We start from the raw sequence: 27,763 nt of genomic DNA, 5'->3' as shown, positions 1-27,763 counted from the left end.
TAATAATTCTTCACAAAGTGAAAAATAAATTTCAAGCACACAAAAGTCACAAAATGACATTTAGAGGAAAACCATTTAATTAAATATGAACAAAAGAGGTAATACAAAGATTTAGCTAATGCACAAATAGAGGTGCCTGTAGGTTTCTATGAAAATAAAACCAGTGTTTATATATTTACACAGCTAAGAGGATGATGGTCACTCTGTTCCTGTAGAAAAGTCAACAGAAGTCTTTGATCTCTTGTTCCAACTCCTAATCAAATGACAAGACCAGGAGAGGACAATAGATTAGACACATTACAGTACTGTGAGCAGAAGTATATAAAAACATTACATTTAATTCAATTAATACTAAATAACACTGGTAATATCATATGTTGTCATATGTTCTACATGGAATCATCACTGCCTTTCACTCAACTTAGATAACATGAGAAAACTGAAATAATAAAAGCTTCCTTCGCTGCACATTTTTGACATCATAGCAGGAAAAGCACAGGTGTAACTAACAACATTAACGATGAAGTGTGTCAGTATCCAGCTGTTGGGCTCACAGGTATGGCTTACTGACAGCTATAGTTAAAGTTGTCAGGTCTATGCTTATGCTTTTCCTGCTATGACAAGTCAGAATATCTGCAGAGAAAAAATAAAAATGCTACATCTGTCTACATTAGTACAGTCCAATACTAACCTGTATTAGTGCAGTTTTGTTGTAGTCTCGTCTGTGTCTATAGATGCTCTGGCAGAGCAGAGCATAGAGTTTCTCTAGCTTGTAGACCTCGTAGCCTTCAGTCATGGTCACTACTCTCTCCAACAGCTCCTGAGGAAATGAGGGGGAAAGGCAGGACAAAAGGGAATGACATGCAGATTACATATGTTCAGCTGTCAAACCGCATACCCTCCTGTGTACAAAAAGCCCAAGAGTACCAGATGGAAATCAAAATAAAGATGCAGAAAACTCGTCTGACCAGTTACTATAAGCAGACCAACACCCACTGTGTCCCACACACCTTTAATTTGTCTCTGTCCACTACCAAAGGAAGAGTTTCCTGTTCAAGGATCTGCATAGCCTTGTCCACATTGATCATCTGTTGCTGCAGCACAGCATTCTTTAGAGCCCGAGTTATGCGCCTCACGCTCCGGTCTGAGACACGAAACACACCACACAATACATACAAGTGTTTAGACACTGTAATAGATGACAGTCTGCTGGCACATTCACTTTGAAACACTGTGATGCACCTTGCTATCTCTAGAAACACTATGCTGGCTTTAATTGACTAGGGATTCATTCTTCAAGATAAAGAGCCAAATGTTAAGCGTAACATGGTGTAAATATCAAACCTGTGCCTGAGTCCTCCTCTCCTCTCACAGCTTCAGAGGCGTCGGTGGTTGAGGTTTGCGTTGCTTCCATCTCCATTGGTTCAGTGGGGCTGTTCTGCTTTGCCTCCTCTACAGTAACTACCTTGCTGTTCCCGTCATCTACATCAGTTACAGTCTCAGTTTCTGTCAGCTTCTGGCTTTTAGTTTCACCACTCTCCTCTGTGTTGGACTGTCCCTGCGTATCTGTCTCTGTCTCAGTGTGGCTGTCCTGGTTAGGTTTCACTGAAATGGCTTGACTGTTCTCATTTCCTGCCTTTGTCAAGACTTTGCTGTTTTCCTCTGACTGTCCTGGCTGATCTGTGACAGCTTTATCCACCTTTTCTTTGTCATTCTGTGTCTCATCATCATTTTCTGTTTTCCCTGTTTCACACAGTATAACCTTGTCTTCAGCAGAGTGACTCCTCTTCTCCCTTCCCTCCTGACTACCCTGCTCCTTCTCAGTGGGCTTAAAACCGCCTTCCTGAGCTGGTGCAGGCCCCAACTCAACATCAACCACCATCTGCTCCTCCTCTCCTCCAGTCCCCTCATCACACTCTGTTCCTCCTCCCTTCTCTACCTCCTCCTCATCATCCCCATCATCCTCTTCCTCATCTGACCCCAAGTGTGCGTCATCTCTGGATGTGTGAGGAGAGGAGGAAGACTTCTTCTTTGCATAGAAGCCAGCAGACCAGCGACTCTTCCGCCTTTTCTTCTTCTGGGCTGGAGGAACAAAGGGGGATGAGGATTAAATATTTTTGGTCCTAATTTTTTTTTATGTAAATCATTTCATTTTTGTCACCTACAGTAGTTTTTACCTGTGTTTTTAAGCATTGTAGCAGCAGAAGCACTTGTATTGGGAGTAACTGCCAGTGTGGATCCAGTCTGCTCTCTTTCTGGGGACATGTTAGGGATCCTGGCGTCACCCGGAGGTTTGGACTGTTTGGGAAGGACGTGGTAAAAGGAGGGAGCAAACCGGACAGTGGAGCAATCTGAGGTTAAAAAAAAAAAAAAAAAAAAAAGCACATTAGTTGTTGTCATTACATGCCATTGTGAAATTGTTCCTGTCCACCTAAACAAACTCCATCCATTCTAAAATCAAAGGTCTGGATGCAATTGTGCAGTCTTGGTTTACATAAAAACTGAGTTGTACTTGAAGAGAAATGAACAAGCTAAAGTTATTATGTGTCAAGTGTGGGTCAGTGTAATCCCTGAGGCTGGGACAACTAACTTAGCAAGCCTTATAACCAGTGTTTTGACTGAATGTGCTAAAAAAGAGTGTGTTAATTGAACATGATCATATTTTTGGTGAACGGTGAACTGAACATTTACATTTACAACTAATGAGCCAATCTCACTCCTCATGCCTAAACCTAACCAAACAATGAAGGGAAAATGGACGAGAAGTCAGAGGCAGGGTAGGGTGGATCATGACTTCACCATCCTGGGGAAAAAAAAAAAACAACTTTGCCATGCTGGCACAGCTAGTGCAACTGGCAATTCAGATGCAGCTATGAATATTTTAAGGTGTTTTATAAACAAATCAGTTGGTTCCAACAGAATGTTTTTTATGGAAATTGTGCCCACTGGGTCTGAAAAGACAAATCAGAGCGTCAGTCACATCAGCAACAAATTTGAAAGGGCACATCCAGTTGAAGCATGCGACCAGTTGTGGGAAATATCTGCGAGTGAATGATCACAAGAAATCATTGGCAAAGGTTAAGACCATGAGCCAACAGCCACAAAGCTCCTCCACCCAACGGAAACTGACAGCATTTTGTAAAGAATCAGTTTGTAAAGTATGAACTTGCACACCACTGGTTATGCACATGTATGTAGGTATACACACATACACACAGTATTCACCTCTTGTGCTGCGTGATGCTTTGATCTCCTCACACATCTTCTCAAAATCTTCATCCAGTTCATCTCTGATGATGGCATGGACAGTGTCTTTTAATGCACATGCTCTGTGACGGATCTGACGGTCTGGAGGACACACACAAACACACACACACAAGCAAGAATGGAAATTTTATATGATCGCTAACTACAGGTATTAATATTGTACATGTATGTTGCTTTTCACAGTGTTTACCTGAGGGGTCCCTGTCTGGGTTGTATTCAAGGGCATTCTGCCAGATGAGATCTACATCTTCAAGGAACTCTTTGACTGTCCTGTACTGATGGAGGTCAACCTTTGAGAGAACTGTTGACAGGTCCATAGGCTTCTTGATCACCTCAGCGTAATCTGGCACCTAAAACACATGACAAAGAGGCTGCTGTGAGTGTGCATCAATGGGAACAAAAGAAGACCCTAACACAACAAACCCGTTGGAATACAGACATTATTCTCAGTTAAGACAATAGCATATAATGGAACAGCTACCTCTTCTAAATCCACAGGCTTTGTAAAAGCCTTGAAGCGTTTCTCCTGGGACAGGCGGTTGGTGACATCGCGCAGGAAAAGACGGAGTTCTCTGAGGGTATCTTCTTCCTGCTCCTCCAATCGTTGGGTCTCCTCTTGTGTCAGCTGAGGTCGGGGAGGTGGGGGGGCAACAGGAAGCACCTCCAGTGCATGGAGCACTGAAGAAAGTGAAAGGTTGGTAGGATCACATGAAGTGAGAAGTAAACTTAACCAACATACAACCACAATTCCAAAAAGGTGGAAGGTTGTGTAAAAATGTAAATAAAAACAGAATGCAATCATTTGCGAACAAACTGTGTTTACCAACGGTTTAATGACGTGTTCCTGAGCCTATGTAGTAATATCCTTCATACAATCAGGTGTTTCACAAAGTAAAGTAAATAAATGCCGAGATGAGATGCCTTGTCTAACTATGTGAATGGGGGCAGGTTACTTGTTCCAAAACACATGTAGGCCTATACCTCATTTTCTTTCCTATTTGGAGCCAATAGACAAATCAATCTTCTCAATCGTTTCTTCTTTACGATATGTTCCCTTACACTGTCAATGGAGTGGAAGGAGGTGGACTCATGTGGAGAATCCCTTTTATTTTTGTAATACCATGACATAATACTGTCACCGTAAAAAAACAAACAAAATACTGTGATATCAATCTTAGGTCATACCCCTATCTGCCACCCACCTGTACAAATTATTTTCTTCAATTTAGTGAGCCACACCCTGACATTTCACTCCACCTCTACTGGTCCTTGTAGGCTTTTATAACTTTTAAATTATGTTGAGCAGCACAAGTTTTAAAGGTCATTTCTTTACTGTGTGCTGTATTGATGCACGTGTGATTTATTTAACAATTTACTTTAGTCACTAGAGAGGCTGCTTTCACTTATTTCACTAAATGTTTTCATGAGTGCAGTAACTTCACAGCAGCAAATATCATGGGATTTTTAAGCAGCAAAACTAATCACTTTTTTTTAGTTACAGGTCAGAGGAAACTCTTCTGAGGAAACACAATTGAACTTGTAGCTTCTGAAATAATATTTTTCCCACTGCTCTGATGGAGCTCAGGATTTGGGCTGGGCTTCCATTTATCGTTTTGACCCGGCTTCCTATTCATGGTCATCTAACTCTCTCAAAAACGCCCAACATACATTTGAAAGCACTGCTCCTAGCCAGAGTTGAATCACTAAACTTAAACCTTTGCTGTCAAAACAAGCAACCACATCAGTTTTATTAACTAAACCAAGCACGCTAACCAATTTAACATTATTTGACCATGTAAAAAATGTTGGAAAGAATGCAACATATATTGATAAACAATAAAAGTAGTAGTTCTATCCTTATTGTTTATAGTTACCAGCAAGCAGTGACTAATTTATATATACTTTTCCATCACACAAGTCAACCACCACCTCCATTACTAAAAATTCAATTTTTTAAAAATATGTCAGCACTGGAATTTGCCCTTTTTTCCTAAAGACAAGTATGAGCCCTAAACAATGCTAAAACAACTCTGAGATTATTCACATTATGACATTCTGACTACAGATCACAAAAAGCTAGCTAGATCTTTATTTTATTGCTACATTTATCTATTTCTCACCAGCTTTCTTTTTTGAGGCAGGGGCCTTGGCAGCCTGATTGAGGATCAGATCCTCAAAGAAGTTTCTTCTCTCTCTGCTGGTGGGGACCTGGACCTGGAAAACCTCTCCGTACTCCACTCGAAACAATTCTTGCACCTGAGAAAAGAGAGGAGAGAGAAGACTTGTAGGGGAATAATGTCTCCTCTGTCAGAAAGAATTCTTTCATACTGAAGAAATTTAGATGCACTGACATCTTTTTTCTTTTTTGACTCCACAACTATTTGTTTAAATGCTGTACCCTAATGTGACATCACTCTAAATCTACTGTGCATTGCTGTTCCTTCCATACCTCCAGACTGAGTTGGTCATATTGCAGGCTGCATGTAGCCAGAAGCAATATAGGAGCGAAGGCAGGGATGGAGCTGAGTAGGCTGAGGAAGGTGGCTCTTAAGGCCGGACCCACAGTTTCCCACCACTGTCCGATGTGAGGTATGTACAGGATACTAGGAGATGTCCGCTTCGCCTCAACAAAGATCTGCAGAACATAAAAATATTAACATATGGTATGGACATGTAATAAAAACTGGATGTAAATTGACAGACAAGAGGCAACAGTGGCACTTTCACAGAACACATGATGGGTATGAAAATGATGGAATGAAATCTATAAATCAAAGCCATGATGAGGACATCATAGAGTGGACAGGAAACTGCATAGTGACATCAAACTAATACTGAAATATTCAGTCAATTGTTTTGGCCAACTACGTTGATAATTACTAATGGTTTAAGTCATTTTAAATAAAAAAATTGGCCAAAAATAATATTACAATATTTCAGGGTATCTCTGCGATAATGTTATTGTTGACAATGACAAAATACTGAAAAAAATTTTTGCTTTAGATCTGACAATAGCTGTTGAGCTCTCCTGGAACTCAACATGGTGCTTTCTCTTGAGGTGGTGAAACAAGTTAGCTGCATTGCCCCCTTTTGTTGTTACAGTTGTCTTTGTCTTCTTACATGTTACAGGTTGTTGTACATCTGATTTTGTGACCAAACCACCGCCACACTACTGTAGCTGTACTTCCCTTTGTGGAATTAACTCCTCCACTGTGGAGCCAGTAGCAATGTTAGTGATGTTTGAGGCTCCGGCAGCGACGTGGGCTTCATATCCCACCGGGAGCGCTTCAGAAGTGCAGCACTATACCCGCCTGATTTTGTTGACTTGCTCAGACCTTGCTGATTGGGTCATTTTTCCTGGATGCTTGTGCTTCTAACACGGGTAAGTGGGCTACGCAGTTAAATAGTTGGCCTTGATTTCTGTCTGTTTGAATTGTGCTTGTTGTTGCCATGCTTGTTGTTGCTGTGCTTAATGGAATGACACCACCACATGAACAAGTTAGAATATTGCCATTATCACAATATGAACTTTTTAAAATCCTACTAAAAATTATACCAATATTATCAGGAATTATATGATATGGCCCACCCCTATTTTAAGTAAAGTAAGAATAAATACCCATTTCATGTCACTGTCATGTCATGTAACTGAGTATTTAGGGTTTTTCTGCCTGCTGGTCATACAAATAAGCAATGTCCACATCATGGCTCTTTCATACAAGTATTTGTGTGTAGTACATATTCATCCCCACTGCCAACGATGTAAGGAGGTGGGGCCCATGAACCACAGTCTCTGTGGCAGCCATTTTGGCCAGTGAAGTCCACTGAAAAGAACTCACTGAATTTGACAAGGCTGCAAGAGTAGAGAATGCCTCTAGTCTACCTTCAATGCCATGTGAGGCCTGATTTTATGGATCTTCAGTCTATTTAAATGAATTGTTATGCATGACTAAATATACACATAAATAATCATTTACAGGTGTTTTGTTTTGCATAGTGGTATCTCATTTACCTGAGCACAAGTCTCTTCTGGGGTAGTTGCGCTAGCTCCAAACAGCACGGCCATGTCTAGTGTGTAAACTGTGAATTTCTCCAGAGCCTGTAGAACTGCTGGAGCCAGGTGGGAGCTCTGACCTGAGCCCGGTCTGCCCTCCAACAGCAGCCTGGGACGGTAGGAGGTTGGATGGCTCAGCACACTCCTGCACATGTAGAGAGAATAGCACAGAGAGACAGTGAGATGGGTCAAGTGGTAGGAATGTTCAGATTTAGTTCCATTGTCTGGGGCGGGCTCCTTCATTTGCCTGACAGATCCTGAAACAATTTGGGTAACTGGGACAGCTCACAGCACTTCTGAAGTAAAGGAAAAATAAAGGGAATAGATGCAAGACCCAAGACTGCATAGTGTAAACTTCACAGACACATCACCAGTGTTTCCCACATGTAGAACTACAAGTTAGATTTTGATTGAAAAATTATGTGAAGTAATATTAGCAAAAAAAAGTAATTATCCGAAACAATGAGGAGACAAATGAACCCCCTGCTTAACATTCCTTCCTGAATAATGGCTAACCAACCTGTTGAGGCTGAGGAGTCCCTTAGCAGAAGGTGATTTGAACTGGGAGTGAGAGGTTTGTCCACCGAAGAGGATTTCAGAGTCTTCATCCTCACTGAACATCAGATCGTCCTCAGACACAACACAGGCCACATCTGGAAATAAACACACACAAACAAACACACAGTACAGCAGTTACTCCTGAGGCATGACTGATTAACAATCAGTGTAGGTGTGCTCTCTTCTTTAACTGCTTTGGACAATAATTGGAAATTAATTTGTTAAATTAAGTGAAAGAGTGCATGAGCATGAACAGAACAAAACAGAACAGGCAAGGGTCAGAATAGATGAATGCAAAACAGAACAAGAGACAAAGAATTAGCAGAACTGCACCTTGTTCTCTCTTCCTTTTTAGGCCCTGTTCAGCATGTGGGAACACTCTGCTGACTGTGCGGAGGATGTCCTGCAGGGCGGCGCTCAGCAGAGGACGAATGGCAGGTATCAGAGCCTTGGCTGGTGACACAACTGCCCTAATAATCACAATCAGCATCATCTTTACTGAAGAACCATATGCAAAAACCAGGCACTGGAAATGTAAGATTAATGTGTGCACTGTAAAAAAAGAGACAGCACTATGTGAAAATGTATTATATAGTTATTTTTTATACCTCTGGGATGCAGGGACCATCTTGGACATGGCGGACATAAAGTCTCTGTTTGTGATAGCTATGGAGTTGACATCAAGCACAAGTTTCTGTGATGAGGAGTAGATTTGTGGGTAGCGACGCCGCAGTGCACACAGGGCAGCCTCGGAACACACTGCCTTGATGTCAGCTCCACAATAACCTTGTAAGCAAAGAGAAACAGATTGTTAAGTTGCTTACTAGGACAATCAGTATACATTGTAGGTGGGCAAAACTCGGTGCCAGTGTTTCCTGTGTGAATTATATGGAAAGAGACAAAGGATCATTATGGTTGTTAGATACAGGTTTGAGCTCATACAAGTATCATTTTCAGTAGATTTTGCACTTAAAGAACTAAAATGTCTTTCTTTAATGCTTATACCAAATTATACAGTATTGACATTTTTTATCTAATGTGAATGTCATCTGTACTGGGGAAGTTTAGAAATATGTATATTTTTAAGCTGCTGGGCACCACTGTTGTTGCGTTGCTGTCTGCAAACATACCAACACATTTCTCTGCCAGTTCTTCCAGGAAAGTGTCAGAAGGTGGTGGAGTCCACTGTCTGGTGTGGATCTTCAGAATGTCCTTTCTCGCCTGCATCATAAAATAAGATGACAGCATTTCAAGTTCTGAAAGCCCTCTACTGTTACAGCCCAAAATAATTTGAATGCACTCAGATTTGACTGCAATCCATGTGTCAAATTTCTCTTTTATTATCTCTGCCAAGCAATAAAGGGCATCAACAGTTTCTCACCTCTCTGTCTGGCAGGCCGAAGAGGAACTCTCTGTCAAAGCGTCCTGGTCTTCTCAGAGCTGGGTCGATGGAGTCCAGTCTGTTTGTAGCTCCTATCACAACGACTTCTCCTCTGGCATCTAATCCATCCATAAGAGCCAAAAGGGTCGACACAATGGAACTACAGAGACAGAAAAAGGTCATGTTTCAACATCGTCTCCCGGTCACAAAGAGTTTAAGACAGAGTCGAAGTCAAGTTTATTGTCAATTTTGCCCTATGTACAGGACATACAGAGGGATCCAAATAATGTTTCTCAAATATCCCGTGTGTGCAGAAATATAAAGATGAAAACAATAGAGATAAAACAAGACAACAACTGTTTAAAAATAAAAACAGATGTACAAAAGTACTAAAAAATACTATAAATACAAAGGTTTCAGGATAAATAGAGACCAAATACAATGTACTAATGTGAAAATACGGTGGGTCCATAGGTCAAGAACAGATAGCGGCAGATTTTATTTTATAATCTCTTTCTATAACTGCAGTGTTATCAGACAAAAGAATTAGGCTCAGATTTAGTCCTTGCAACAACAGTATTTTTCAAGGCCAGTATCATAGCATCCTTGAAAACGAAGAACCTACATTCTCATTGACAGCTGCCGTAGCCATTATCTTTTCTTGAAACATACAAGATCTCTTACAAAAATGATGATTTAAACATGCTATATATATGATATTCAAAGGTACTTCTGAGTGAGATAGGTTTGTGTACCTGTAGCAACATTAAAGTTGTTTCAAATTCTAGGTGTTGCATGACATTATTCTTGACAACTGCATCTAGTCCATTGGTGTATGCACTTTAACTGACTATTCTCATGTGTAGCATGAACAAGGCTTATGACAGTCAATGCTGATTAAGAATCAATTTTTTTGCTTCATTTTATTGATTTTTGAGAAACCTGAAAGCCATATCGGGAAACCCATCACACATTCAGACAGCAATTTTCACCGTTCCACTCTGCAAATTTTACACTCACAAACCTCGGTACATTCACCACACATGTATTGTACAAGGTAAGAACAGCAGTGCTGCTCACCTGTGAATCTGGTCCTGACGGCTGGACCTGACTGGAGCCAAACCATCAATCTCATCGAAGAAGATGATGGACGGACGCATCTGGTATGCCTAGAAACAATTCAACAGGAATTCAATCAGTTTGCATTACCTTCCGACCTAACACTTGACAATGTAGAGGCATTACCTTTTTTATTCTATTCTGTTCTATTTATTTATTCTAATCTACAAGTCAATGTCTCAAAATAGTAAACATAGTGAGTCAGCTTTTACAATAAATGCTTTGTGACATTTTTTGTTGATGGTTTTAGCTTTTGTTAACAACAGAAACCAACCATGTTTGCAACAAAGAACAAAACCTGACAATCTCCATTGATCCCAAAACCATGTTGTACATTGATGCTGAGTTTGCTTTACCTGATCAAAAAGCAGTCGTAGCTGTCTTTCAGATTCTCCCACCCACTTACTGAGGCAGTCAGCTCCTTTCCTCATGAAGAAAGACACCTTTCTTTCCCCCTGACTGCACTCATTGGCCAGCGCTCTGGCTACAAGGGTTTTCCCTGTGCCAGGAGGGCCGTAAAACAGACAGCCTCTAAAGACAAGAGAAAATATGACAAAGATCTGGATTTCATTAGGATTTAGGTGGCATTGCAATCCAACCAAAGCCTGAGGCAGCAGTAGAGGTTAAACAAACTTAGAAAAAATTAGGCACTAAAAGAATGAAGATAGGTATTGAGTCAAAGAATGTAACATAATGCTAAACTGTATTATCACATTTTATCTTTTCAACAAACACATTGTTTACCTAGGAGGCTGTATTTTGAACCTCTCAAAGACTTCTGGGTAGAGGAGAGGGAAGACTACCATCTCCTTCAGCGCTGAGATGTGTCTGCTCAAACCTCCAATGCTTTCAAACCGGACCTGGATGTCAAATAGTGTTACGTTTAGATTGTTTGCTCATAATACTACTACTGCCCTAGTAATGTTTCACTTCTGTTTTTGACCTACAAACTGTCAAATTACCTTATCATCAGTACTGTACTAGCAGGAATATAACATGAAATTTTTCTTCTCAGAAATTACTGCTTAAAAAGTGGAAGTATGCTTGCAGCCTATTTAAATGTGATCATACATTTTAACATGTGAAATCCAGTATATCTGCTTACTTATCCTTACCCTTACCCTGAAGTTCTACTAGGCCATATTGCTATTTAGTGCTATATGTAGGTCATAACAGTTATATTTACCATCACTTCAATATATATACCTTATTTAGCAGAATGCTCTCTGTGTTTACATTCATCCATCCATCTATGCATCTTACCGTTCTGTCTATGTGCATGGGGTCCACATCAGCAAGGCTGGTTCCGATCTTCATCCTGTCTTTGTGGATCCCCAGCAGGTCTTCTTTCACCAAGTTCATAGGCAGACATCTGCCGGAAAAACATTGAAACCATACACAAAATAAATAAATAATAATCTTTTCAGGTTAAATTCCTAGTAGTTGCTTTGCTAAACTATTATGGAGTTTCATAAAAAAGACTTTCACAATAATGTAATATAATGTCATTCAGTCATTGATGCCACTCTATCCATACAAATGATAATAGGAAATTATTATTCAATAACTGGATGATGGGGAGTGAAAGCATGTACAATACTCTACTCTTTGCATGAGCACCATGGGATCTGTAATGACCCCAATGAGTCAGGATCTCAGCTTAACATGTCACCCAAAGATCTGTGTCTCCTAACACACAGCCTCCACAACACTGCACTGGGGTATTGGAATTTTTATTTGAGCCAGAAGGAGGCCTGCCCTCTACTGGTCCAATAACACCACTTTCAGCAGCAACTTCTTTCCTGGAGGTTTAGGATTAGTACTAGTCAAGCCCACACCTGCTTAGCTTCAGTCATTCAGCAGAAACAGGTTACATTTTAGTATGTAATACATTAGTATGGCTGCAGACATTTGGTACATTTTTCTTTTTTGAAAAATTCTAAATTAGTTGACCTTTTACAATTATTACTCTAGTTACTATTTAATCCTTCTGCCACCCACCTCTGTGTCCATGCCATGTGCTGTGCTGTGCAGTTTACCTGTTCCTGTACTGTAAGACAGCTGCTGTTGAGGCTCTCACCTGTTGACTGACCTGCTCCTGTTCTTACTTCTCCTTCTCTGGAATTGCTCATCGTCTGAAGATGAGGAAGTGGAATCACTACTGTGGATGGCATGTCTCCTTCTGCAAAAGCAAAAGATCAGCTTATTTACAACAAAGCATTGCAACCGCATTAGGTTAATTTAAGTTACGGTGCCCTCAGCAATGAAACAGTGGGTGAAGTCGTGAGTGAAGACACTCACTCCTAAACACTCACTTATTAATAAAAACTAATTTTAACCAAACACAAACAGTTAAACAAGTAAAAACCAGTAGAATTCTAATTTCTTTTATACATACAGCTTATACAACAGTAATAATGCATTAGTTCAGAAATAAAAGGTAATATCTGATTGTGCATCATGTGCAACAAAACACAGGGGTGACTCAGCCAAACACTTTAAATGAAACCATCACCATACATGACACCATGGCAGGAACTACAGAACGACCAATGGCCAGTGCTGTGGATGACCCGGAGTGTGGCTGTAATGCCCCTTTTACCACGTGGCCAGTTGTGGCATGTGTAAAGATTGCACAGAAATAAAGTTTATTTTTATGGCTTATACTGATGTCAAATTAACAAGAAGACATGACTCCATTTATCTTGTGTTTCTAGAGCAATATGTTTTGCGGACACTTATGGAATTGTTAGTATTTTCTTGTTTCCTAAAGGGAGTTTGGCATAGTATTTTCCCCGGAGAGCGCAGGAAGCGTTACTTCAAATGCTATATGTGCATTTATTAACATTTTGTAACCACCACAGAAACAATGGGAAACTGCTAAAGTATAAGGTTGTCTGATATTCATTGACTGCGGTCAGTTATTGGTGTGATTAATGATTTGTAGTCTAATAAAGTGTGTTTTTAAATACAATATGCATAAAATGGTTCCCCTATGTGTACATATTTTTAAGGATATTTTCCTAAACTTGATGCACTTGATGATGTCATTAATGAGCTCAGCATTGTCACTGACCCCCTTGTTTAAGCTTTCCTTCAACATTAACATTAACAATTAATCACCCAGAAATAGCTAGTACTTCTCTGTTCAATATGACCTCTCTCTGCAGTGTATCTAATGATGAGAAGACAAATAGCCTCGCCTTGAGAAGTTTCCCATCACTATTTTAATATGTAAAAAAAGTACTTTAATTCATTTTTGTTAATACTTTTCTGATCTCAGACTCAAATACTAATCGCTACATGAATGTTGAAACTTGCAGATTAATCTTGATCACCCTTAACCCATTTAGACTTCATCTTATCTTTAAAATAACAATAAATGAGTTGTTCTCATTTCAAAAAAATAAATCTGACAGCATTTTGTGGAAAAGTCAAAACTATACAAATACAGTCCATTAACTATTTCTTCATAATATGTCATTATCACTCATTGTTATTGCACCATTTTTTTAGCCTTGGTGCCCTACATTTTGGCCAAAGAGGCCTTGCCCTAATAATGACACGGAGGGCTTGATTTACAGAATCCACCTTTAAGCTCAGTGTGACAAATCAATTACACAATATTAAAAAAGCTTTTTAAAAGAAGGGGGAAGCTTCTAATTAGATGGAAACAAAACACACAAAATACCTGAAAATAGAAATTCAGCTTTCAAACAATTGGTCGCTCCTAGTCGTAAAGGTAAAAAATGCTTAAACAACGATAAAGCTCTGGTAAAGTTTGATTCAGTGTCTAAATACTTCAACTATAGTGTCACCCAAATGTGCCTCACATACCAACAACAGTGCTAAGCAAAGACAAACAGCACCCCAAATAACAACTACAGACTAACAATAAACACAAGCACAAGTAGTGAGGGTCTTACCTCTCAGAACTACTCCTGAGGGTGGAGTGAAGAGAATCAGGGGAAAAAAAAAAAAAAAAGATATGTACAAATGTAAGAATGATTACAGGTGCGATCCTGTTCTGGATACTGTATTAGTTAGACCACTTTTGCTGACTGCTACAGAGAGTTCTAACATTATTTCATAAAGTATTAATTGGACCGTGAAGTGAGAAAAAACAGCAGGCTGTTGATTGCTCAATTTCGGAGTGATGTCATACTGTCATACTAACCTGCTGGTTCTCCTGTTGTAGGGGCTCCTGGGGGCCGTGGAGCTGAACCTAAACCTGCGCCTGGTAGGAGACGAGTGGCCCTTGAAGTATATGCTACGTTTTCTGGGTTCTCTGGGTTCTAAGAATAACAAAAACAAACCTCATAAAACTGTTGAATTTAAGAAAATGCTAAAGAGGCCTTTTGAAGTATTGTGTTCAGTAGGATAGGCTTATAACAAGAATCCTATAGCTTTGACAAAATATTCTACTAGGTCATGAATATGACTCGACCTTGAGGGGACAAAGAAACACTAAGTATTTAATCTAATTTCATTTTTTGCCAAAAATGCTTTAAGAATGAATCACCCAGTTTCAATGTGGGCGTATTTTATGAACTCGTACTACCTTTAAAATAGGATTTAAATAGTATCAATTGTAGTATTAGTAGAAACTAAAGCAACTTACTAAAGATTAGCATACAGGACTAATTTTTTAATTTTTAAGCGTTTCGAGCCTTTCACAAACGTCACAGTGTGCAGCCATTAAAACAATGTAATCAAGCTGAATAAAAGCAGTACCATCCTGTGCGGCCTGATAGCGCACCACAGTCTTTCGCTGTCTGAAGTCATAACGCCTCTGATTTTCTTCTTCCTCATCTTCGCCATCTTCATCATCATCATCATCTTCCTCCTCCTCCTCCTCATCTTCTCCATCATCCTCCTCCTCCTCTTCATCATGATCATCCTCATTGCCTCCTGTTAATTTGTACAAAAATCTGCTTAGGTTTCTGCAACAGATAAAAAGCAACTAAGGCCGTCAATGAATATTCTAAATTCTAATACTCACCGAAAGTGTAAAAACATTCCTTAAATTCTATTGTGACAAAAAAAGTGGTGCTTGATGCACTGAGTTTCTGTTATCTGGTAATTACTGTTGTTTTTTTGTTTTGTTTTTTAACCAGGAAAATCTGTTGAACTCCAACATATTTAAGTCTCTACTGTCATTATATCCAGTGAAAATAACTCCAGAGTCACTCACTCACTCCTCTCATTGTTTCTGCTTCAACAAAAAGGTCTATCACTGTAGGAATCCTTTCCATAATGTTGTGAGATACTTGAAACACCAATCTGAGCCTGTCAGGGCCAAAAACAAACTCTTTTAGTGGACGTACATTAAAGGTGTGCAAACTCCTGGAGGGATTAAATTGCAGCCTGTTTCTTGAAATCTTCGAGGACTAGTGGACCTGCACCAACTGGAAACTGCACTCAAGCTCATACGAGTGAATTATTCAATATTGTATCTGCCCTTATTTCATTCGTTTATATAAGACATGCTTATGTTGAAATAAAATAGTAGTATGTCTCTTGTTGTACTGGTTTGCCCTCCTATGGACAGAATGTGCAAAACTAGCTATTCTGATAGTTTCACTGTGTTTTTAGAGGGAATGATGAAACTTAATTTTTGGCCAATGTTGACAGGCCTAAAATCAACTGTGCCATTTAGGGCAGAATTGTTATTTCTACAACAAAGATAGTCCATAAGAACTTAAGATGAAAAACACACTTGTGTATGCAGGTGTCTTATTATGCCTTGTAACTTGAGACCCTCAGGTATATAAAACCCAAAAATTGGATGCACCCAGACCAGCATGCTTGATATGGTATCCCCTGGCTATGCACCTGATGAGGTTATCAAACCCAATCCATCTCACCTTGGTTTTCCTCCTCAGTGTCTTTACTGTCCACATTCGTCCTCAGAGAACGTCTCATTCTGCCCCTGGTGTACATGCCAAGCTGCACAGGGGAAACAGGTCAGATGCTGCTTAATTCATGGCTTTGAAGGTTGCTACAAATTATCAAACAGCAAAATTACCTGCTGTCAACACAAGCATTAGGATTACACAATGCAATGTAGACTGTGAAATTAAACAATGAAGTTTTTACCTCTTCTTTAGTGTCTCTATCTCTCAGTCTGCGTCTCATCTTCTGCATGTCATCCATCTTCTGGAGAACAGCTTCAGCAGTGCTGAGGGACAACCAGAGGAAGAAGATTCATCAGATTTTATCAAAGTAAATCTCTAATCTAATTACTCATCATCCTAAAGTCCACACCCACAGCCCACTGTGTTTCTCAATTTATTTGGTAGATACTACTTGACATGATAGGTCAGCTGTATTCTGAACTGAAGCAGTGAGTTTGGAGCCAAAAAAAGCTGGAGCAGATGTTGCTGAACTCACTTGGTGATGAGCCGGTCGTAAAGCACCGACTGGTTCCGGGAATTCAGTTTGTATCTGGTGATTCTAGAACTACGTCGCACTGAGCGATCCTCCTCTTCCTCATCTTCTTCATCCACTTCTCGGCTCTGTAGATCAAACCGGCTCCTCTTGGGAGTGGACGACCCCTCGACTTCATCTGGAACATCTGGGTAACAGTTTGTTGGATTACTTGTACTATAGATGCTGCTGAAAACTAAATGCTGTCCAACGTGCTTTGTGCGCTACACAATTTAAGCGCTTCAGTGGTCTTTTTAAAGAAATGACACTGTCACAAACTGTACCTGCTTGCTGCTTGCCACTGGATGCTTTTCCCTCTCTCTGGAGCCTGGAAGATTTCCTAAAGAGGTGAAGCACACATAAAATCCCCCAAAAAAGTTCTTCGTATCACCTAATATTTTGCCATTACTCATTATTTGAGTGTTAAAAATGTGCAGTTATGTGCACAAATGTGAAATACCCCCAATGTAGGATGTACATAAGATTTGATATGGCAAGCATATATTTGGATAATTTTTTGCTGAGATAAAAAGGCTTTTCCAACAATGCCACCGCATAAAATGTAGTTCACGTGCAGTCAACATACAGAATTCAAAATTTTCAAGACAACAATGTTCAGGCATCAAAGAATGTTCTGACACTCATTTTGTCAAACTAAGTCAAAAAAAAAAGCCAGAACTTGTTTCTAACCAGCTAGAAAGTACAACAAATATTAAAGTCAGTGTGTCTGTATTACCTGGTGCAGCATCCTCCAGCCTTGTCTTCATTCACAGGGGAGCTGGTCTTTGGTTCCATGTCAGAAAAAGAGACCTCTAGTTTAACTCTCTGTCCTCGGGTCCTTAGAGAATTATGGAGACCACTTCCCTTGTCCTGCTTCATGTCAGCATGTCCCTGGCACAAACACATTATAAGATTATAGTTTACAGCATATACAGAGGGAATGAGTGTCTGCTTGATTAAATTAGAAATTGAAATGAATTATGGGCTGGGATTTATTAACTTCTGTGCAAAAGGCTGTGCAAAACTGAAGTGTATAGGATACATGTTGTATGAAAATTGGTTACCACTATGACTTTCTACTTTGCGATGTTTACTGCTTTAAACATCGTAAGCTCATCACTATTCACATGTGACTTTACCAGTAACCTCATTTATTTGTTCATTTGGGTCATCTTTAGTACTGGTATACTGGATTTACAATTCCATTTTACAAATCACAAATGCTTATTCAATACACATACTTTTCAAACATGGACTTTCCTTAAGAAAATATATGTGGATTATTCCTTTCAAGTAAATACATCTGTTTTGCCCTTATCAATCAAAATTCATGACTGCCAGGAACAGAGCACTGGGCAGCAGTGACTGTCCAGCGAGTTGAAAGGTACAGGCTTGCTTCTCATAGCAGCAAACGTGACATTATCTTAGTGTTACTCAGTCTCTAGAAAACTATGTCCTCCATGGGCTCTATGCAGCTGCTGACCACCATCTCTGCAGGCACTTTGTGGAAGTACTTGTTATGTATCTCAGAGGGTGTATCATAACAGTGAGCAGAACTTGTTTACTAAACTTAGACAACTAGTTAATAATCACTATAACTTAATATCCTCATCAAACATGTAGTATGGACAAGATAAAGCATGTGTGTGTGATTTTTTTACCGCAAACTGCCCTGCGGTATGTTTTATAAATGGTGCCTCTTTGAAAATCAGCTACACTCCATTGAACACACTAAGTAAATTCCTCTGTCATGAAGTAACAGACAGCCTGAGATAAACTTTAATGAATGAGTTAAAAGAATGACTTAATGAATGGGACATATTTCCCACCCCTGGCTCCACAAAACCAAAACACACCATTTTGCTGGGCATTATCTTACGACACCTAGGACGCTGAGGTGCTTGACAGCCTGGTCTAATAACCTGTAGTAGTAATATGGCGATGACACACAACACTGAGACGACAAAACGTTAAGATCACTTAATAACTATGTGATTTTGACGGCTATTTCTATATTTCGTTACACATGAAACAACCAATGTCCAACTGACATGCGAGTTTCAGTAAAATGCTAGGAGAGACAACGGACACTCATTTGGATAATTTGTCAGTAACGTGTTAGTGACTGACAAGCTTACAAGGTAGCTAGTTAGCTTAGCATGCTAGCAAAACTAGCAGAGCAAAGTTGTTTCCGTAGATAATTTATACACCTAATAAATGGTGCTCTACTTATCCAAGCAGCTGTCTGGGTGTATGTTCTCACATTCGCCGTGTTGTTTTCCGTACTGCTGAAGCTGTCATCCAGGGCCCGGGACGACCGGGTCAACCGGGCGGACTTTCTTTGCGACGCGGGAAGCAGCGACAGAAACTCGGAGCTTGTATCCAACTCCATAGACCTCCTCTTCGGAATTGTTGCCACCGGCTCAGCTCCGACACCGCCGCTGCTGCGTAGTATCACCATCTTGCCTCCAAAGCGACCCTATTGTAGCACGAATGACGGATAACCAGCCACTGTTCTGCCTAATGTCTGAAGTTTAGAGTAACGCCAGCATAGCACAGATAACAGTGTAAATCCGCCAGCTGACTTACACAAGCTCCTCACTAAACCCTTGATTTCTGGCGCCATAAACGTCATCAGAGGTTATGAGGTCGATAGCAAATGAGCTACCGCCAGGAAAAATAGATCTCTTAGCGACATTGAACATGAAGTCAACTTGTGTAACTTACTTAATTTACAGCACACCGACGACGCAACACTTTTGAATTAGTCACGATCATTGCAATTTCTCTATTGCTATAGTATTTGTTTAAACACAACGTAGGCGGAGGGATATATATATAATTTGAAAAGGTGTTCGGTTGATGTTAAAGCGCGCTCTGCTCCATACTGCGCACAAGCGCGCGCTCATTATGTATACAAACAATGTTCTAACAGCATATTCATAATTTGCACATTTAACAATAAAAGTGCGATTTCAAAACATTAACATCAATTTAAAACACGGAGGCAACGTCCACTCATCATCTTTTATTTGAATAAATGACAGATACCAGAAGAAAAAATACAAACTCTAGAATTGTTTCTAGCCTGAAAAAAATAAGAGTACACGGTGTAAAACTGCTGTACAGGCAATTAGATTCTGATTGAAAAATCTCAAAACTTTCAATTGTATCCTCCCTTCTTGCTCCCTTTTGCTGATCCACGCTAATTAAGTGCAGGAAAGAGTTTGGTCACTAAATAAATCTCCCCCAGAGAGAGAAGCTCTCTCTGGTTTCTAACCTTGTTACCATTTTGATTTTTTGCTTTTTGTGCAACCACACACCATTTGTCATAATGGTTGCAAGCAACAGAATTTTGAATGGATGCATAAAACAACGTGCTTGGTTTTCAAACTGAGAGGATTGCCTTTGCCACAGCAATAACAAAAAAGAAAAATTAAGGATTCAATGGAAGATTTGAGATTTCACTCATCAGAGCCCACATTCCTTATCATTTGCACATTAGGCATCTGCCACATTTCACAGGACCTGGGTAGGTGGTTAAGAAAGCCAGTTAGGTGATAACATGAGTTTACCAGCTCACAGCCACTGATGGAGTTTAGTCAATGTAGTTGTGAGTGGCACACACAACAGGCTTTTACTTTAAGTAAATAGGTCTGGCATAGTCCCAAACAGGCTGTCTGATTCTGCCACTTCATGCTAATAATCTTGACTGTAATGAGGTTATGGCGGGCATCCTTTCATGTTCTGTGGTTTACAAAAATGTGTCATGAGACTGATGGCTAATGTGCTGTTATGCCTTTGTCTTGAAATGTGGCCTGAAAGCCCTGTCATCAGGGAGAGTGTGTTCATGCAATGGCTGCCAGGTAGTCTTTCACCTCCGCTGGGGTGAGTCTTTTGAAGCCAGCCTCATTGCAGATCCCCACCTCAATGTTCTCCTCTGTCATCTGACCCTCAAAGCTCTCCTGAAACACAAAGATAGGGGAGTGTAAATGACTGAAAAAAGGAGAACCATATCATTAGTGAAAACAGAGTTCATACCTTAGGTATTTTGTAATAAACATACCTTCAGTGTCAAGATAGCTGTGTGGATGGCATCTTCCAATTCCAGGTCGTTGTTATACCTGTGAACAAAACAAAGTGGTCATCTAGATATCTGTGTAGTGTGCATCAGGTAGAGAAATGTAAGAGTTGTGAAAGCCCACTGAAACAAACCTGTGCATTCATGGTCAACAGTATGTCAAAATGTGAACTTTTGAAAAAGGTGCAATATGTAAGAACTAAAGGTCCAGTGTAAAGGATGTAAAAAAAAAAATGGAACATAATATTCAGAATTACATTTACCATAAAATCACCTGAAAAAACAATGTCTGTGTGTTTGTATTTAAACAGTAGAAATACCACTCTTCTTCATGTTTGTCAGAAATTAAGGATTTTGTCGCTTGTATCCATTCAGATTCGGCACAGCCAGGCCAAAAACAATGATGACTTTAATTAATTAATTCATGTTACTCTATTTATTATATAAAAAACACATTTAATTGTACAATCTTACCTTTTTTCAAGGAATGTTTTTCCATTAACATAGTTCTTTCCCATGGCTGTGGCTTTCCAAGCAAAATATGCACCCTGCCAGTCAGAAACAGAAGAATAAAAATCCAGCAAGAAGTTCCACTTCTGACAGAGCATTATAGTCTTTACATTAGAATCCCTGTAGACTGAGAGCAACAAGAATAAATGTTGAACAAATTTCAGGTAGACAGGGTGTGCAACTAAATACAATCATTTTTTTCAACAAATATTAAAGTGAGTAATACAACATACGGAGGGGTCTGACTGGAACAGGTAGGGGTGGTCTTCATCCCATCCAGCTATCAGCAATGAAACGCCAAAGGGACGCACTCCACTGGAGGAAAATAACATGACAGATTAAATCTAAAAATTTTGACTGCATACATCTTACCTTAGCACGATGTGTCTAGAAGCAGTGTGTGTATTGGTGCATCTTTGTGTATACCCACCCAGACTGTGTGTACTCTTGCATTACGGAGGCCACTCTCTGGACAAGCTGGCCTGTGGGGATTGGTTCCTGGTAAACCAGGAAGTACTGTTGTGCCAACTTCCGTGCTCTTCGTACTAAAACCCTGAAAGAATGACAACTCATTAATTTAGCTCATTAACAAAGTCCCCCCCTTGTGCACACAAACTCATCAATATTGTATGTTTGTATGTGCACAAGACAGAGTATTAGATTTAAGCTTAATAGCTAAATTTAAGATTAAAAACTTTGTGGTATGCTTTCCCAATTCTTTGACAATGTAAAATGCATCTATTTGTTGAAGGATTAAAAACATGCAGAGCCTCCAACATATCCATTGAAAACAGACTGGATAAGGCTAAGAATATTGTTGCTTAAGCTGCTAAGAAACAATCTACACTGGGCCTGTTTTCATATTTTCCCTTTGTGGTGCTTTTGGAAGTTGTTGGACATCACACAGAAAGACACTTCTTGTCTTAAGTCAGCAGAGAAATCTTAGTTGCTGCATTGTTTTCCTTCAAAATACAGAAAAACTTCCCACCTGTAGTCAGGGCCCATGCCACTGTAGACCATGCCTATGTGTTTAGTGATAGGCTCCACTTTATGGACACTCTGCTCATCATACAGAATAGACTTTTGTTTCTTCTCTGTTGCCAGGACAACTCCATTGGAAGCTGAAAATCAAACAGAAAATCGCAGTTAGTGCCTTCACAAATACTAACTGCTGACCATTTTTTCTAATCGGTTTCAAATCACGACTATGTGTCGGATGTGGCAGTTTGCAGCACCGGGGCTCCGCAGGGTACTGTGCTCTCGCCTTTCCTCTTCACCCTCTACTCATCGGACTTCAGACACAACACAACCAGCTGCCACCTCCAGAAGTTCTCCGACGATACAGCCATCTTTGGATGTGTATCGCAGGGGAACGATTTGGAATACAGGGAAGTCATCACTAACTTTGTCGACTGGTGTGGACTAAACCACCTGCACATCAATGCCGGCAAAACCAAGGAGATGGTGATAGACTTCCGCAGGAAAGCACCGCAAACTACACCGGTGTGCATCCAGGGATTGAGATCCTAGAGGAGTACAATTACCTGGGTGTCCGCCTCAACAATAAACTGGACTGGTCCACTAACACTGATGCCCTGTATAGAAAGGGCAAAAGTCATCTCCATCTCCTGAGAAGACTGAGGTCCTTTGGAGTATGTAGGACATTACTGAGGACTTTCTATGACTCTGTGATTGCATCTGCAGTCTTTTACGCAGCGGTCTGCAGGGGGCTGCGGAAGCTCTGAGAGGGACAGACAGAGACTTAATAAACTGGTCAGGAGAGCTGGTTCTGTCCTGGACTGCCCTCTGGACACCACTGAGGATGTAGGTGAGAGGAGGATGTTAGCCAAGCTGACATCGATCATGGACAACCCCTCCCACCCCCTGCATGACACAGTGGGGGCCCTAAGCAGCTCCTTTAGTAACAGACTGCTGCATCCAGTGTGTAAGAAGGAACGCGACCGCAGGTCCTTCATGCTAACAGCTATCAGATTATTCAACTCCAGCACCACTTAACATAAGACTGTGTTGATGTTGTTTGACAAATTACGCTCATATCTACACATTTTGTGCAATATTACATATTTCCTTTTACATTTTGTGCAATATGATTTACTGTTTTGTGTATTTTATTCTTCTGTGCAATAGTAGTAACACTACGGGACAATACGTACTTTTTACATATGTTTTTCTACATATTTTATTTTTCTTTTATATAGTCAAATTTCATTTTGCTTGTATAATATGTACATATATAGTCTACTTTTTATTTTGTTTTTTTTTTTAAATGTTCTCTACCTCTGCTGCTATTTTTCTTCCCACTGCTTTCACATGCTGCTGTAATGCCCAAATTTCCCCGGCTGGGGATAAATAAAGTTTTATCTTATCTGATCTTAAATATAAAATGTCATGCATAGCTATTAACAATGCTGGTGACCACCTCGGCTGCTGTACCAGTATCTGTCGGGTTGTGGCACTGATCTGGATAAATAGCACATCTATCACAATTGTGAAAAAGTACTGCACACCGAGAGTCACGAGGACAGCATGATATTGCTTGCATACATACTTGCTTACATGCTGTATCAGCTGTACCAAAACGTTTGGGGTTTTTTTTTTTTTTTTTTTGTGAGGTTTAAAGACCTGCAACTCACAATGTCCACCGCACTTGGCGTTATCCACATTAAAGGCAAGATAAATTACTCAGAAGGAGTGCCAATATCTCAAAAAACTGTTTATATCCAATCCGTGTCAATTTGCCTTTTACCAATGAATGCAATGAAAGATAATACACCATTTCAGTCTTGTTACATCCTATGATTACAGCCAGGTATCAAATGAACGTGTTTTATTGTGCATTTGAAAAAGGGCTTTTGATTTTAAAGCACTTCACTTATTTTACTAACAATAACGTACAACAATTTCCAGAACTCCTTACCTTTGATGCCGACTGAGGGTGCTCCGGCTGCTACAGCTGCCAGGGCATATTCAATCTGGACCAGTTTACCCGAAGGGCTACAGGATTTAATAAAAAAAAAAACAGATGCTACTGCATTACCATGCTGTGAGTCGGAGGAAAACTAATTAACCTATATGCAAACACTGCAATTAGTCTAGTTGGACCATGAGATTTTGCGTAGAACTATGAACAGATACGAAACTGAAAGCAAAGGCTAAAACAACTGACTCATCTGCGCTAATTTAGCTAAACTAGTCTCTAAAAGATTAGCATGTAAACTGACCTGTTTCGAGCCGTTCATTAATATGCTAACAAATAGAACACTTTGGCGACTTATTACTATCGTTATCAGAAGTAAAGATCTGTCACATCGGTTTCATTTAAAAACATGTTATCCGACATGCTAACAGTTAGCTAACGTTAGCCGATTCATTAATACCCGGCAATGACAGTGCACCAACTGCAAAGGCTCCCCAAACCACCTTTTCCTTTCAAATTTGATCTATGTAAACTTAGCAATCTGTTATTCAACAACAACTTCTACAGACTACAAGTTTAAATGCCTATATCAAATTTTAGAACATTTTATACAAAGTTTACCTAAATGTGGTGAGGGAGAAACTGTAGCCTCGTTCCGCCATCTTGTCCTTCTTCTTCTACTCTGTGTCTGTAGACGCCTAAATCCACTTAAGGGTGTTTACTGCCACCCAGTGTCATTGGGTACAGCAAGTCGACAACGATGGATACCAAGAATAAGATTGTATGTTAAAATAGTAACGTAAACCTGAAAATTTAAATGTAATTCCTCATTAACATTAATTTTCCACATATGTCTGTTATTTTAGTACAAATTACATTGAAACGCAATAATTGCAAATTTCTCTTTGGAGAGTAATAAAGTATCTATCTATCTATCTATCTATCTATCTATCTATCTAAGGAAATTTGCATTTTGATTTTCACATACTCATGGATGGAAGCCTATAGGAAATCTTTAAATCATAGAATAAAATCAAAAATGAAAATGTCATTCTACAATAGCATTATGATTTTTCCATACTGGCCGAACTGAAAAACAGTGAGAGCAAGAAGACAGCGATGGGCAGTCAAGGCACACTGGAGCACAAGAAGGCAGCAGGGGGTTATGGGGGTCATGGAACGCCGGACTGGTGGAAATACATTTATTTTTTTAATATTTATTTTCTTATTATTTACTGCTTTGTTTAAAAAACAACCTTAAATTCAGTTTTGGCAGTGAAGTGTTCAGAGTAGTTTATCTTAGCAGCATCGCCAGCAGTTCAATCATCATGTTTGCTGCCTCTGTCTGAGGTCTTGAGTGTTGCCCAGTCCTTTGTGGTGCTGCTGTCCAAGGTCCTGAGTTTTTGTCTCAGCCACTGGTGTCAATCTGAAACATCTTCCAGTCTGAAGACAGTCTATATTTCCATTTACTAGTTGAAAAGTACTTTAAATGACTCTCACTATATTATGAAATACATAAATTATACAGTGATATTATTAACAGTTCATTTTGTGAAAGCAAGGAAGAAAATTTGTAAACTTCTTTAAATGTCCCTCTACTGCTCCCTTCTGGAGAGAGATGTCCCTACTTGTCTTCACTGCCTTCTCTAAACTGGTAAAACAGACAGAATCTGTGCTCCTGTTTTTGGGATTAAATTACATAAACTCTTTAGAGTCCATACTTCATTAGAGAGTTCCACATTCATTAGTCAAGACCACTGAAAGGTGCACCTAAAAGCTTAATTTTCCGACCACCTAATTTCCCTTTGAGTCCCCTCAAAGCTGCAGTGTGTGGTTTGATATTGTCAGTATCTCTGTCTCTGTGTGTGTTCACAAAACAGAAACAACTTCAAACATAAAGAGCCTTTACATGCTGTTTATGTACAGTAAATAGGTAAACTTGGGTGAGTGTTTGCATGTGTGAGCTGTGCTGCACAGAGGAGGGCTTATGATTGTGTATCTGTGTGGACAGAGCAGCTGCTACACAGCTGCTACAAACAAACAGTTTCTCATTTAGGCTGAAAGCTTCACTCCCCACTGCATCACAGGCCTCATTTACAACAGATGCGTAACAATTACAGGGACTATCAGTAAAATGCTGTCTGACAATTTACTGGCAGCACTCTAATGAATGCATAATCCAACGTATATTTTCTTTCAATAGCAAAGTAACACTTATTGTGTATCTATGGAAGCCTGTCTTCTTAGTCCTGCTGTTGTTAAAGAAAAGAAATCCAGCCAATTGTACTTGTAATGTGTACAGAGAAGCTTCTGGTAATGTAAAAATCAATTCAGAAAAACTACATACACAAAAAATCCCTTCTTACCCAACTATGTCTTTTCTACTATAAATAGTTTCCACATGTCCACAACATTATTTCCATGTGATCAGTAGTGATGTGGCCCTCATTGAACTGTGGCCTCACAGTCTGAACCAGCATTGCTCCAAACTCCTAAACAGGTTATTAAGCAGTTAGGTCAGACTAAATAAAAGAGTAATAATCTATTTCGTGATGTTCCATTGCTAATAGGCACTTCACCTCAGGCTTTACAGCTCTAGAGCCTGATCTGTTGAAGATGAGGCCATGAACTAAACACAAATGATGCAAAGCCAAGAAAAATGAAGGGCAAAGCGACACCTGAACCTGGTGTCAGTATTAATCTGAAGTCTATAATCACAGTTAAAGTTAGCATAATGTTAACTAGTGGCAGTGTTAATAATCAACACCTGACCTGAACAAACAACACATGGCTGGAGCAACTTTGAGGCAACACCTGTTGATCTAATCTGTGTTTGCTGGAGGCCCATTTAATATGCATCTGTTCAACTAACTGCGTGTGTATGCATGTGTGTGTGTGCGCACGTGTATGATAGAGAAAGGGGAGAGAGGTTGCCCCTTCTTTCCAAACACATCACTTAAGGTTCACACAGTTTAATGCTGCCCTCTAGTGGTCAGACCGAAGTCCTTTAATGAAATGATTAAAATGAATATTACAGCAAGTAGGCTACAAAGATGACATATTTAAATCCTGTTCTCTTGCAATGGCTGCTCAAAAAAGCGTTATCAACTGTCATACTCTGGACCTGTAATTAAAATACCTCTGCTTTCATCTTTACACTTACAGTGAGTAGATAGCTTTTATCCTCAGAAGATGATACCACACCTCATAATGATTTTTTTTGCTGGTGTATTACGGCCGACCAGACCTGTTGCAAAAGAGTGTTGCTACAAACTTTGATCTTGCCATCACATGATCAGATGGTTCATGTAGCACTCAACAGTTCCAGCCAAAATAGAAATATTATTAAATATTCATGCATAACGTGCACTGATTATTACAATGACTACGCTAATCCGTTTTTCCATATTTGATTTTGGAGGGAAG

The 27,763-nt window shown here is 39.7% G+C and overlaps 2 protein-coding genes and 1 non-coding gene across 4 annotated transcripts; all 3 read right to left on the bottom strand.

The window, feature by feature from the left end:
- Positions 1–65: 65 nt before the first annotated feature.
- Positions 66–19,402, bottom strand: LOC121610213 (ATPase family AAA domain-containing protein 2-like). 2 transcript variants are annotated; one of them, XM_041942224.1, is made up of 30 exons: positions 19,072–19,402; positions 17,545–17,699; positions 17,093–17,148; positions 16,773–16,956; positions 16,479–16,560; positions 16,247–16,328; positions 15,114–15,290; positions 14,557–14,674; positions 14,306–14,320; positions 12,460–12,561; positions 11,643–11,751; positions 11,124–11,239; positions 10,736–10,910; positions 10,341–10,429; positions 9,261–9,420; positions 9,010–9,100; positions 8,488–8,665; positions 8,213–8,349; positions 7,842–7,974; positions 7,280–7,466; positions 5,717–5,902; positions 5,388–5,523; positions 3,749–3,945; positions 3,458–3,617; positions 3,226–3,348; positions 2,178–2,351; positions 1,345–2,082; positions 1,011–1,144; positions 692–820; positions 66–253 (listed from the first exon to the last, which is right to left on the bottom strand). In XM_041942224.1, the coding sequence occupies exons 1-30, from the start codon at positions 19,267–19,269 to the stop codon at positions 221–223; spliced, it is 4,554 nt and encodes a 1,517-aa protein (XP_041798158.1). In that variant the 5' UTR covers positions 19,270–19,402; the 3' UTR covers positions 66–220. The 2 variants fall into 2 exon arrangements, with proteins under 2 accessions (XP_041798158.1, XP_041798159.1); XM_041942225.1 differs by lacking the exon at positions 14,306–14,320.
- On the bottom strand, positions 6,991–7,125 carry LOC121611100. Its single transcript, XR_006007077.1, has one exon. It is a non-coding gene; the product is annotated as a small nucleolar RNA SNORA5 (small nucleolar RNA).
- Positions 19,403–19,821: 419 nt separating the features above from the next.
- On the bottom strand, positions 19,822–25,033 carry LOC121609943 (proteasome subunit alpha type-2). Its single transcript, XM_041941756.1, has 8 exons — positions 24,959–25,033; positions 24,338–24,414; positions 22,388–22,520; positions 21,830–21,952; positions 21,633–21,714; positions 21,364–21,437; positions 20,875–20,932; positions 19,822–20,773 (listed from the first exon to the last, which is right to left on the bottom strand). The coding sequence occupies exons 1-8, from the start codon at positions 24,997–24,999 to the stop codon at positions 20,657–20,659; spliced, it is 705 nt and encodes a 234-aa protein (XP_041797690.1). The 5' UTR covers positions 25,000–25,033; the 3' UTR covers positions 19,822–20,656.
- Between the last annotated feature and the right edge of the window lie 2,730 nt (positions 25,034–27,763).

Source organism: Chelmon rostratus, chromosome 8 (genome assembly GCF_017976325.1).
Source record: "Chelmon rostratus isolate fCheRos1 chromosome 8, fCheRos1.pri, whole genome shotgun sequence".
Classification (NCBI taxonomy): domain Eukaryota; kingdom Metazoa; phylum Chordata; class Actinopteri; order Chaetodontiformes; family Chaetodontidae; genus Chelmon; species Chelmon rostratus.
This window is presented reverse-complemented; position numbering and strand designations above follow the sequence as displayed.

Bases quoted from the DNA above. Each gene is read 5' to 3' on its own strand.
- LOC121610213 (XM_041942224.1), bottom strand. From the start codon at position 19,269: ATGGTGATACTACGCAGCAGCGGCGGTGTCGGAGCTGAGCCGGTGGCA. The intron at 15,291-16,246 runs GTGAGATGGATT...ACAAATTAACAG, and splicing joins CACTGAGGAGGAAAACCAAG to GAGGCAATGAGGATGATCAT. The intron at 2,352-3,225 runs GTGAATACTGTG...TTTTAACCTCAG, and splicing joins AGCATCACGCAGCACAAGAG to ATTGCTCCACTGTCCGGTTT.
- LOC121609943 (XM_041941756.1), bottom strand. From the start codon at position 24,999: ATGGCGGAACGAGGCTACAGTTTCTCCCTCACCACATTTAG. The intron at 21,953-22,387 runs GTGGGAAGTTTT...TCATTCTTTCAG, and splicing joins GGCATGGGCCCTGACTACAG to GGTTTTAGTACGAAGAGCAC. The intron at 20,933-21,363 runs GTAAGATTGTAC...TTTTGTTCACAG, and splicing joins AAAACATTCCTTGAAAAAAG to GTATAACAACGACCTGGAAT.